Here is a 12,805-nt window from a genome sequence, read left to right on the forward strand (position 1 = left end):
GACAACCCTTTCCAGTGGGGTCTGTGGCCTCATCTTTTTCCTTTGTACCTAGGGATAATCAATGGTGGCCTCATCTTTTTCCTTTCTATCTTCTATGTACTGCCTTTCTCTTTTCCTGTTTCTGGTGCCTGTGTTTCATACCTGGCAGTGGCATCCATCAGCAATACCTAGCCCGAAACTAAAGCCTAACAAAGTAAAAGGGAAAATAACGATGGGAGGGGGAGGTGACTATGGGTCCTCTGGCCACACGAAGTAATACTTGTATTGGGAAGGTGGTGGCCCTTCCCACTGATCTCCAGGTCCAGTCTAGGGTGTCACTCCAGCTCTCAGACCTAGTCTAGCATCATTTCTTCTGTGAAACCTTCCAGGTACAAGTGGCTAGCCCCTTTCTGGTCCTAGAGCATTTTGCAATCTCTCTCTCTGATCAGACCCTCTGAAGAAGGCTGAATAATGGCCCCCAAAGATATTCACGTCCTAATCCTTGGAACCCGTGAAAATGACCTTAGATGGCAAAAGGGACTTTGCAGGTATGGCCGAGTTAAGGATCTTGGGAGGTCATATTGACAGCCCAATGTAATCATCAGAGAGAGGCAGAGAGAGATCTGACACAGAGGAGGAAAAGAAATGGTGATGAGGGAAGCAAGAGGCTCTTGCTTACAACAGAGGCTCGAGTCACAGTTCTGAGAGGAAGGTGCCACAAGCTGAGGAATACAGGTGGCCCCTGGAATCTAAAAAAGGCAAGGACATGTATTCTCCCCTGGAGGCTTCAGAAGGAGCCAGTCCTACTGACACAGTGACTTTAGCCCAGTGATACTAATTTTGCATTCCTGGCCTCCAGTACCCTAGAGAACAAATCTGTGTTGTATTAAGACACTAAATTAGTGGCAATTCGTTACAGCAGCCATAGGAAACTAATACACCTACTATGTTTTATATGATTATCAGTAACCTGCCCCCAGATGAAGTCATCTTGAAATTCACTTCTGACACACTCAAGCACTCACAGATGTTAGAGAATGAATGGTCCATCAGTATGCATGTGTACACGGGCCAGACCAACCCCTCACGTTATAATCTTTATGATAGCCCCACCTGCTTTACCACCATTTCTGGGATTCCACCAGTGGAATCATTTTCTGGGTTCAGAGAGTCTTCCCACCATAAAGCACTTACCCGTTCCCTCCCTGCCAAAGAAAAGATTCATCTGAAAAAGTGCTTTGTGGGAAGGAAGAAGAGATGAAGACACTAACATTTTAAGCTGCCTACCTACAATTAATACGTTAAGTGGATCAGCCTATCAGACTTTAAGCACTGCCCATTTCCCAGGGAAGTCTAAAGTAAAAGATTCAGTCAGGCAGGGCAAGCTGGGAGCAATGGCAGGACGGTGCAAGTAGGAGGAAAAGTGTAAGGGGAGCCTGATGGGTAAAGGTGAAGGGACTTGGTCCTGAGAGAACTTGCCGCACAGTCGTGCATGTGCATATGTGCGAGCCTTTGAGCATATGTGTGTTTTGTATGCTCACATGTGCACACACTGGTACCAGTCCAGTCATTTGGCTCTGTTTTTTTGATGGCAATTGCTTTCTGCTGCTAACTCCTATAAAAAAGACACGTTTTTGACAATTCTTTCCCTGCTGCTACTTAATTAGTTTTCTAACCAATTATTCCAAGCTGTTCACTTTCTCAATACCCGAAGTCATTTCTCTCTCTGCAGGAGGGAGCCACCCAACCCATTAATACAAACACACCCTCTAGGCCACAGCTGCTACAGAAAAACCTACCCATGGCTCTGAGTATCTCTGACATTGGAGCCAATCACAGGCCATCCTCAGCAACTATCCCAGTGCAGAGCAAGGGCCACAGAAATTCCTCTACCAACTCAACAGAACTGTTTCTCCAACCACCTCCATCATCTTCTCCCAATCACTAAAGAGGGTCAGACACACACACAAAGGGTCAGACAGATGGTACCCAATGGCCCACAGGAGGTAAAACCAGCTTCAGCCTCCTCTGTTAACTGCGGGTGTCCAGAAGTCTCCCCACACAGTAACTACAGGCATATCTAGGGAGGCAGAGATGTGGGTAGCTCATTATGGTTCAGTGTGCTGAGCACAGGCAAGCAGCTGATTACTATTTTGCTGTCCTGACTCACCACCTGCGTCAATGGGAGGGGAGGGGAGCACAGTGGACGACCCAGTGTGCTAAGAAAGGCACCCACCAGGCAACCTGAAGTCCCCACATTTTCTCAGTGTGACTTGAAGTAAAGAAGGTAGAGTCTCAGAAAGGGAGGTCTTTTTGAAACACTTTCAACAGAGGCTCAAACACTGAACAGTCAAGGAGGAGGCAGATGGATTCACCACCAGGTCAGACAATGTGTACTGAGCTTCTACTATACCCTGGGTATATTAATGTTTATTAATTATTTAATTTAATCATATAATCTACCCAGGTGAGGTGCTCACTGCCCTACAGAGGAAGACCCATTTGGAAATAAGCATTCTAGAGAAAAGGGACAGAGGGAGAATCATGTCTGATCTGGACCCACCAGTAGTGGCGCTTATGTCTTCTCTTGGTTCTTATGAATAAGTCAGGGCTGCCTGCAGAGTCTTCCTACTCCACCTGGCAGGTAGTTATTTGTTCCTTTACCAGACCTCTTTACCCACTCATTCTTGAGTGTCCTTCTCTAACTTCTTTCATCTACAAGGCTCACGTTGTCCATGTAAAAAACTCTAACACTGGAAGCACATAACATCGCACCACCCCCCAAAATCATGCCTCCGTATGTAAAAACAGCTCCTTCCTACTCCAGCCACTGTGGTCCCCAGAGGGCAGCCCACAGATTGGAAGCAAGCAATCAGGAAACATGGCTACTTGCCCCACCCCTATTAGTTGGGCCTATGCTACCCCTTGCACTGAGATTCCTCACTCATAAAACAGAGGGTCTGGACCAGGTCATCTCTAGAACCTGTGGTATAACCTCCAGAAGTCTGCTCTATTTTTTTGTCCAAATAGCACCTTGATTCACCACTAGTGGCTTCCACTCCTGCTGCTCTACATGAGAAATGTCAGCCTGGCTAGCAAGCTGAGTTGTAAATGACAAGTGCTGAACTCTGCGCTTTCCAACAGAAAGCAGGCTCAAATATTTTAATGAGTGGGTATCCCCAAACTCCTCCACAACTTACTGTTAAGAGGAGAATGGAGGGGTGGGACTTGAAGCTCAACTGTGATTTCTAGAAAACAACATCTGCAGTCCCAGAGAGACACTAGAAAACGTTCCTGCATCTGCACACTTCCTTCCAATGGGTGAAGTCTCACACATCAGTGATCAAATGGAAGGGAAAAGGTACAAGGCACCTGTAAGCAAACAGTCCCAAGTTTCACTAAGGATCCCCAACCTTTTGACAACAGGACTCTGTCAGCTGTAAGAGTTCCCAGTCCCATCTGGGCTCATCTATACACACCTTGCTCACTCACAGTTAACATTTCAAAATAACTTCAAGTTGGCTCAAAGACATTCTAAGGCAAAGTGACCTACAAGAAGCCCAGAGGCTATGCCCAAGGGTCCTTTCCAGCACCCACTTCTTACCTATCATCCATTTCCTGCTGCCAAGAGATTTCAACACAAACCCCACCAGGACTGCACTGGCACCTCACCTTCCAGCCAAGAAACTCTCACTTCCATTTATGTATTTATAGATTATATTTAATCTTTGAAATATTCAAGAGTCATTAAGGAATTATTTGTTACAACATCCCTCCCAAAGAGGTGAAAACTATTTTTGGTAATCATGTAAAGATGGGGCAAGGGACTCAGTCAAAGTCCTCATGCCCCCCAAAACATAGTGGGGATAAAAAGCCTTAACACCCTGGAATCACCTTCTAAACACACCTTGATGGGTATTCAGCTGGCTGCCCTTCAATTCTGAACACTCCCAAGCTGTGCAATCCCAACAAACAGACCCCTGGACCTTGGCTGAGTCCCCAAGTGGCCCCCTACCTGCCTCCCAGCTATCCCCTACTTTTCCTTAAAACCTAGAAAGATGAATGTTCCTTTACCTAAAAAGATGAATACTGCTTACACGTCGGTGAACACTGGCAAAACACTACTTTTACAAATGCTTAAAAAAGCAATTTTTCATTTTGGAAAAGTTAATTACATGCTTGACACAAGAGGTATAAGCACATGGACTGGGCTTCTAGCACCTGGATGATTATGCTGCAGAAGGAGATCCACCCAGTCAGAACATGTTGTGTGTGTGTGTGTGTTCGTGTGAGAGGGAGGGGTTGAAATTATTTTACAACTTCAACTAAGTAGTACCTGCTTGGGTCAGTTGTATGACTTGTACATACTAAGGTTCCCTGTAGAAGGCCACTTAAAGACAGAGGTCTCCCAACTAAAAAGTATGACAATACACAGAGACCCCAGTGGAACATGGGACATCTATAGAGCCTGAGGGGGACAACTTCCCCTCTTTAACTGCCCCACATCTTGCTCAAAGGGCTGATGTAGGGATGAAAACACCTCAGAGTTAAAAGTCATTTGTAAAAACTACCATTAATACCATGGCAAGCACAGAACTGGGGAAGAGCAACTGACAGGAGAAATGACAGAAAATTCATGCCAACCCCAAGACAGTCCAACACTGGGAAAACAGGCAAGGAGTGGTGCCCGCTCAGAGGAAACAGGAAGTGGGGTCTCCCTGGTGGTACAGGGGGTAAGTCTCGCACTATCAAGCTACCACTAGTCACTGTAGCATGAGTTCGATCCCCGGACTAAGTTAGTTCACCTGCTGTTTCACCAGCTGCTCCCCTCAGCAGTGTATTTCAGCAGATCCTCCTGTTCTGCTCCCCTCTGTCTCTGGTGAATCCTCCTCCTCCCACCCCCGCCCAGCACCTCTGGCCTGCACTCTAGTTTGTGTATGCATAAATAAATAAAAATAAATCTTAAAAAAAAAAGAAACAAAGGAAGTGGATTCAAACCCACATTTACTGGACACCCAAATCAACACTCTCCATATACCCCTTGGGCTCCCAGCACCTTTTTGAAAAGCAGGGCCTGCCTCAGGAGGCCAAAACCATGTGAATAAGTACCAAGGCCAAACATGACAGATTTAAAAATAAATCTAAAACATGACATGACTAAGCTGTAAAATATCTTCTCTGGTTCCCCATCGTACTCCTATCCTTTAAACACAAAGGTCCTCTGCTCCTGAGGAAGCTTCTCTGCTTCTTGGACAGTAACAGAGGCTAATTCTTCATTGCTTGGATTTCTGCACACCTCTGACCACGTGGTCATATGTGTAGACTGCAGGCTGAAGTCAGTTGAGTTCAACAAGCATCCTTTCTTCAAGGTTCCATGCTATCACCTGATAATCACCACAGTTACCAATGAATCAAGTCATCTTTGCCTAGGAAAGCCCAAGCAAGGGGGCAAAGCCAAAACTTCAAGTAGGGGTTGTCAAGTGTGAGCACTTCCTAAACAGCCCTGGAGTGATTGTATAAACTGTGGGTTCCTGTGCCAGTTCTGGGGAGACTCTAACACAGGGGAATGTCTAGAAAAGAATGGCTGGGAGTGGGGTAGAGGCTTGGCTGCAAAGGAAAACCCCTAAGTAACAGTCCCCAAAGGCAGCAGGGCCAAGCTGTGATGTCCCTCCTCTGTATTCTCCTACAGCTAGGTACCTGTGGCTGCTCAGGGCTTTGACACAACACCAAAAGTAGCCAAAATTGAGGTGGGCAAAGGTCCTGATGCAAGCAATCTCCTGGACTCTGTCCTATAGGAAACAAAACTGAAAGTTGCCAGAATCATAACCTGTTATCACTCCACATCCTGAGGAGCATTCAGACCCAGTCTACTGATTACATAAGAGCTGACACCCCAGTAACTGCCCTGGCTGGACTTTCACATCCTGTGGAACTAAGAAACCCACAGCTGCCCCCGAAAAAGGTAAGTGCCCCAAAAGCTAGCAATGTTTTTCCCTATTATGTTGAGGAATGTGAACCAAGCTAAAGGTCCTTGGCGTGGTATCTACAGTCATGTAACTCTGGTCTGTCCTGACTCAGAAGGATTCAAGGCTGAGGAGGGAGTGCCACATAGCAAAAGACCAGCTCTAATACCCCACACCTGCCACAGAAGTGGGGTGCCATCTCTCTAGGGTCAGTTTATCTCAGAGTAGGTGGGGTTCAACAGCATTAGCATTCAACAGTTTTAAAAAATAAGGAACAGACTGACACAAGCTCCAACATGGGTCAACTTTGAGAATGATGTGCTGAGTGAACAAAACCAGACACTAAAGGAATAATACGGTGTGATTCCACTTCTCTGAGGCTATTTACATACGGCTGTCCAATTCATCGAGATGGAAAGTTGAATGGTGGCTGCCAAGGGCTAGAGGAAGATGGGTGGGGAGTTAGAAGTTAATGGGTTCAGGGCCTCCCCGGTGGCGCAGCAGTTGAGCGCTGGGTTGCGAAGCTGCCCGCAGCCTCTGCAGTGCCGGTTCGATCCCCAGCTGCTCCCCGGCCACCGGAGGAAGGTCCCACATGGCGCGCAGACCTCTCCTGCCGCCTGCTGCTCCCCTCAGCAGTGTACTTCGGTCCTTCTGCCTGTTCTGCTCCCCGCTCTGGCTCTGGTGAATTCTCTTACCCTCCCACGCTTCTAACTGTACCCAGTGCATGTATGCATGTATGTATAAATCAATCAATCAATCAATAAATAAATAAATAAATCTTTTAAAAAAAAAGAAGTTAATGGGTTCAGAGTTTCAGTTCTGTGAGATAAGGAGTTCTGCAGATGGACGGTGGTGATGGTGACAGGACATGAACTTGCTTAATGACACAGAACTATACTCTTTAAAATGATTAAGATAGTAAAGTCTGTTACATACATTTTACCATAATTAAACAACAACAACAAACCTTAGACTGTCCTTTTGCCTTGCTTCCAGGAGGGAAATAGAGAACATGTAAGAGACCTAGCCACCCAAGTCATTCAAATGCAGTCCCACTGTGGAACCCTGACACCTCATGGCCCAGTGTGTTCCACCTGAGACTTGGGGGCTTCTGCTTCCCTTCTGGATTGTGTGCTCCCCCAGGAAAGCCCTCTGGTCATGTATGGGTTCTAATGATACCAGCACCTTAGCTGGTCCCCAAAAGTTCAAGGAAAAGTAGAAAGACCCGGCATAACAATTAGCAGCATTTTACAGGAAGAGGATCAAAAACAGAGGAAAGAGGTAGCAGTTTGAGTTTGTAGCGTCTTCACTCCATCTACTCCTGAAAGACCGTAAGCCCAGCCACATTGTTCAGACTCCCACTTGTCTGTGAAGCTGCCCTGAGCCCACCTCACCTCAGCTTGCATTTGGGAAATTTTTTTCCTTTTTTGGGTATTTTGCCTCTCCTCCCCACCCACCAGTTACAGGGTATGTGGGTGTATCGAGAAAGAAATTTCCCAAAAAAGGAAAAGTGATTCCTAAAGGTTAGTCCCATCACAGAGCTGCCGGAAAAGAAAGGCAGCAGTTGGCTGAGGTCCTTGCAGAAGTCCCCAAGCAGAAAGGCCTCTCAGAGCAGCCCTGAGGCAGGAACTGATGGAGGGACTATAGCCTCCTCCTCCCTGAGTCCCTGATGATCCAACCCAGGGGGCCGAAGACAACTTTCCCCCACTTTGCTCTCTGGAGCCTGGGGGGGGGGGGGCAGGGTGGGATGGGGGCTTCCTCCCTTCTGCTGAGGAACACTGAGAGCTGCAGTGAAAAACTCTCCTAATCCCTGTCCCAGAAGCACCCTGGGTCCCAATTTCTTTCTTTTCTCACCAGGCCTCCTCCCCCTCCGCCCCCTCAAGCTGGAAGCAGAAATTCTGCAGCAGTACATTTAAGTTAGTTAGTTCAACTCAACAAATATTTACTAGGTTTGTGCCACCCAAGTTCCAAGCCAAACAATGCAGAGATACCAAGAATTATCAGGGAGCCCAACAATGAAAAGAAAGTCAAAATCTAGTTGGTAAAAGAACATTTAAACAAATGCAAGCAAATAATAATATTGTATAAAAGTCAAGTAACAATTTGAAACAGATTGTGACTAAGTGTTAAGGGAACAGCCCAGCCATAAAATGCTACATTTTATTACAGGCAATAGATTAGCTACACAGGCATGGGGTCCTTTCAGGGGAAAGGTGAGAGCTGGAGCTAAACTTGGCAGGAGTGGCAGGATTTGTGGTGTGATTAGTGGTTTGATTAGCACAGGCTGCTCTGAGCTGCTGTTTTTAGAGACCAGCACCAAGATGTGTCAACGAAGATGACACCAAGAAAGGATCATGACATAGGCACTGTGGTCTGAGCACTCTGCTTAGGGAAGAGACTGGGTAAGAGTCTCTGGTTCCCGGGTAAAAGAATACACCTAAGCAGTTCTGTTAGCCCTGTGGTAGCCTGATGTGCAGGTCACAGCCTACAGAACCCACACCAGGCAGAGGCCCCCCTCTACTCCACCTTTGGTACTTGCCACACCAGCCAGCAGGCTAACCCTGTACCATCACCTCCCTCACTCCCAGGAACTCTAAGCAGTTAGAGCTTCCATACATCAAATTTGTATTTTAATTTTTAAAAATAAATTAAAAATTTTTAAAGCCACTGACACCGAATTTCTCAGTCTCAGCACTGCTAACATCTGGGGCTGGATCACTCTCTTTTTCTTCGTAGTATGCCTAGCTGCATTCTTGGCCTCCACCCACTAAATGCCAGTAGCAGCCCCTTCAACCCCCATACACTTCTGAGAATCAAATATGATTCCAGGCATTGCCAGGAGGCCCTGGCAGCACAGTAGCCCTTGACTGAGGACCGTGGCTCTGTTTCCAGGGACCAAAAGGGAGAACTAGCATGGCTGGATCCAGTTCATACATGAGCCTGCCTGAAAAAAAATATGCTTCAGGTTTCAGGACCCTGTGAACAGGTTAAGACGGAGCCAGATTTCAAGAAGGCTGACCACTAAGGTAGAGTTCCTGTCTGGATTGCTCGTCTGGAGGAGCAGTCAGGAAGAACAAGCCCTGATGCAGACCAATGGGGTGGGAGACGTCCCTCCTACAAGGAGTCCCTCCTCCAAGCCCCACAGCAATAAGTGCCAACACTGACCACTGAGCAGCTGGCATCAGACTACCTCCTACCATCTGGCCTCTTCTCAAGTGCAGTCTGCAGCTTCCTTGAGGCTTTCCCTATGGGATTTTCCTTACACAACAGGAAAACCCTCAAAAGTTACTTTCAAAGTATTTCAACGCAACTGCCACTGTTTTTGTTTTGTTTTGTTTTTTTCTTTCCCCAGAGAGAGAACATTTAATTCCCTGGAGGTATAATGTGTTGCACTGTCCCCAGTTTGGGTGATCAGCCCTATCTCATCAGGTCATTCTCTTCAGCTCCAAGGTGTCTGCCAGAAAGTAGACCATGGCCAAAAACTCTGAACTCTGGCATCCCCTCAATGCCCTCTCTGTGGTCCAAGGTTTTCCTGGGGCTTCTTTTTCCATGTTGCTAGCACAGTCCCATATCTGCCCCAAAAGCACATGAAATAATACCCAACCAACATCCAGGTTGCTGGGAGACCAAAATGTACTGTAAGGTGTCAGTACTCATGGTTCAACAGTCTCAATTATTTAGGAGCGGTGCTTAGGATGCAGCATGTGCTCTGCATTTGCGCTGACACAAAGGCGTCCCAGTAGCCACTCTCTTTGTGCTTGTGCAACTGAGCCGAAGGGAATAATGGATTCTGCTGGACTCCAGTTAGACCTAAAGAAAGATTTCCTGACCAGAATAATCGGTCTCCAAGGAAAGTTCAGGAAGCTCTTTTTTGGGATGGATCATGGCCCCAGCCCAGCCTGGATGTAATCCAGTGACCTGCTGAGGCCCCTTCTCTATTGTTAGTGGTTGTGAGGCTTAAGAACAGGTCAGTCAGGCACAGGGAGGACAAAGTAAACCTCAAGGCTCTTAGGAGCCCAGCTCCCTCCCCAGGGCTACTGTCCACATGACAACCAAGTTGGAAGAACACAGAGGGGGAACTCTAGGCTTGGTTTCTTTCCCCGAAGGATATGAGTGTCCTGCTCTTACCTCTAACAAATTGTACCATTCCTTCAGTACTCACCTCCAATCAGTCACCTCAAACTACTCTGAACTACAGATGTTTCCATGGCAAAAACACTCTGTATGAACATACTGTACAAGTATGCTTTGTCAGACAAAATGAGAAGGAAGAAAAAAATTTTTTAAAGCAGGAACTAATGAGGTGGTAAGTTAATATAGAACAAGGCATCACACCTATTAATTCATTTTAGAAACAAAAGAGACAGCATCACCTCACAAAAGATTAGGACCCAAGTATAAAAATAACCCACTTATAGCCTAGTCACATAAGTGAGTATCTACTCTAAAATCCAGTGTCCCAACAGTCTAGAAAGTCCTTGGAAAGAACCATCTCTGCTCCCCCTTCCAGATCCCTGCTTTCACACGTGCAGCACAGGAAAGGACTCTGAGGGGCCTAGGGTCAGTGAGTCAGGAATCACATGGTGTGATCCAATTTTCCAGGGCAGTCCCAATTTTAAAATTTTGCCCGTATGCATGTACATGTGCTCACTCACACATACTTCAAACAGTACAGGAAAAGATGCTCAAATTGTCCATATTCAATCCTTTACAAAGCTTGGTATTTGGTCAAAGTTTAGTTAGAAAAGATTAATCTTCAGAGAGACAAAATGGGTGGGAAAAGGCCATTCTACCTTGTTGGTTTTGGGTTTGTCTCTGGATCAACAATAGTAAATACTTATCCAGAAAACCAGGTGGGTGGCAGAGCAGGAAGGAGTCTGTCTGCTCAGTAACCAGAAGAACATAGACCCCATGACCAGGAAGACCTCTAAAGTAAGCCAGCTAAGAAAATTATACCATGACCGAATTGGATAAGCAAAACCAATGACAGCAACAGAACAAGGAATAGCTGGGTGCGCAATCTGCACCCCCACCTCCACCCCCATCTTGCAAATGCATAGCCTGTTCTTTCCTCTACTACAATCACTCTGGCCATGTCCAACACTGTCACCCTTGATCCGAAGTGATTTCCTGCCTCACCACTTACTCTTTCTTATGATCACTGAGGATGCCTCAAACCAAAGGTTTGGCATTTCAGGGCCATCTCTACGAATTCCTTAAAAAAATCCCAACACCCAAATAGAAGCCCAAACATGAACACCAGCTGCCGTGTTCACAGACAGCACAAATGTAGCAAAAACAAAGGGGCCTGGCTGGCGACAGGGAGTGGGTGGAGGACACTCACCATCTCATCCAGGGCGTAGCGCAAGAGGCCATGCTCATAGAGGATGAAGAACCGCCGCTGCCATTTCTGCAACAGAGTACAGAACGGGTAGTCAGGATGGTCAGGCCCTGAATCTCTGCTTATTGAGCCCCCATCTGACCAAACCACATCTAAGGAATGCCAGCTCCAGAACTTCCATTTCTGGGGCAGATGGCAGGAAAAGAGGGACCCAAGGCAGAAGAATGGTGATTTGTTAGCCAGGATTAGGCCAGGGAGTGGCCCCAAACCATTCAGTGTGCTTCTATACAAGTTATTGAGACTTAAAAAGATTTTTTTTTTTTTTTTTAATTTACAAGCTCCTCAGGAACAGAAACAATATCTTGGTCACCCCTTTGAATTTTCTATGTACCCCTCACAGAGCTTTTCACATAATGTATGCCAATGTTCATTTGATTAAATGCCAGGCATTGATTCCCTATTTTCAAAAAAATCTGGGAAACTGCTATAAAGGGGTTGTTCCAATGATCCATGAGAATGGGAGACTGGGGGAAGAGGCCTGGGCTCCACAATTTACTGAGGAGTAAGGAACTAACACAGATATAAACTGAGGCATGAGACCAGAAGGAACGATGTCCAGGGAGTGACCAACCTGCAAACATCTGCCTCTCTATGCTCCACTCAAGGGCCAGGCCACTGGGTGCCCACGGGCACTGACAGCAGAATAAAAAGCCCCTGAGAGTATATGCCTTGATTTTGCGGGGAGAAGAGCAGTGTCTAGAACACGAGACTGCTGGTCCCTGAATCCCAAAGATCATCATGAGAATCCATGACCTATTTTCAACATTTCAAAAAGCTTAAAAAAAAAAGCCATACTTTTACTGACAAAAAGGTTACAAGCACTAACTAATATATCATGTCTATCTGCTTTGAGTCAGAATTATATCACTTATAATAATGATTTTCCCATCAGAAGCTGGAAATAGCAATTCTGTCTGACCTAAATATTAAACAGGAAGGGGGCTACTTCCTGGTAATTGTGAGCATTGAATCATAGTCATTTCTGTTTTCCTTCCACCTTGGTGGCATGAACAGGACATTCAAATGGCCTTGAGAAGAGGACACAGAGAAGGCTGGTTCCATGCTGGAGTCTAGGGAGAGGTCTAGAATCTTTCCAAGAAACATTTTCAAGGTTCTCATTGTCTTTGAAGTCACTGCCCATTCCAAAAGGTACCCCAAAGACCCCAGACACCAATACAAGGTCTGTGGGCCACTGAGGACCCCAGCCCAGAGTGTGAAATTTAGGCTGGCGGCAGTAGACACCAAGAGGCAGGGCAGAGGAGCTCCAGAGTAATGGGGAAGGAATCAGAGTTCAAGCAATTTATAGAGGGTGAGTGGCAGCACCCAGAAGAGAACACTGGAAAAGGGATAATGCCGGTTTGGCAATCTATCCCCCACAGCTCAGACCTGGTTGCTGCCAGCAGCCTGTGCATAGCAGGGACCCACACTGGGCTGAGGTCCCCAAAAGAGATGTGGCAAAAAC

At 46.5% G+C, this 12,805-nt stretch overlaps 1 protein-coding gene across 3 annotated transcripts in view; it reads right to left on the reverse strand.

The window, feature by feature from the left end:
- The window catches only part of MPRIP (myosin phosphatase Rho interacting protein), a gene marked incomplete at both ends in the record, with an annotated part of 128,302 nt that overhangs the window by 82,967 nt on the left and 32,530 nt on the right, over window positions 1-12,805 (reverse strand). For all 3 annotated transcript variants that reach the window (XM_084236176.1, XM_084236175.1, XM_084236177.1), the window contains one exon: window positions 11,287-11,352. In XM_084236176.1, the coding sequence (XP_084092302.1) occupies window positions 11,287-11,352 (66 nt within the window). The remainder of the gene's footprint in view (window positions 1-11,286; window positions 11,353-12,805) is intronic.

This window comes from Talpa europaea (genome assembly GCF_964194135.1).
Source record: "Talpa europaea genome assembly, chromosome: 7".
NCBI lineage: Eukaryota > Metazoa > Chordata > Mammalia > Eulipotyphla > Talpidae > Talpa > Talpa europaea.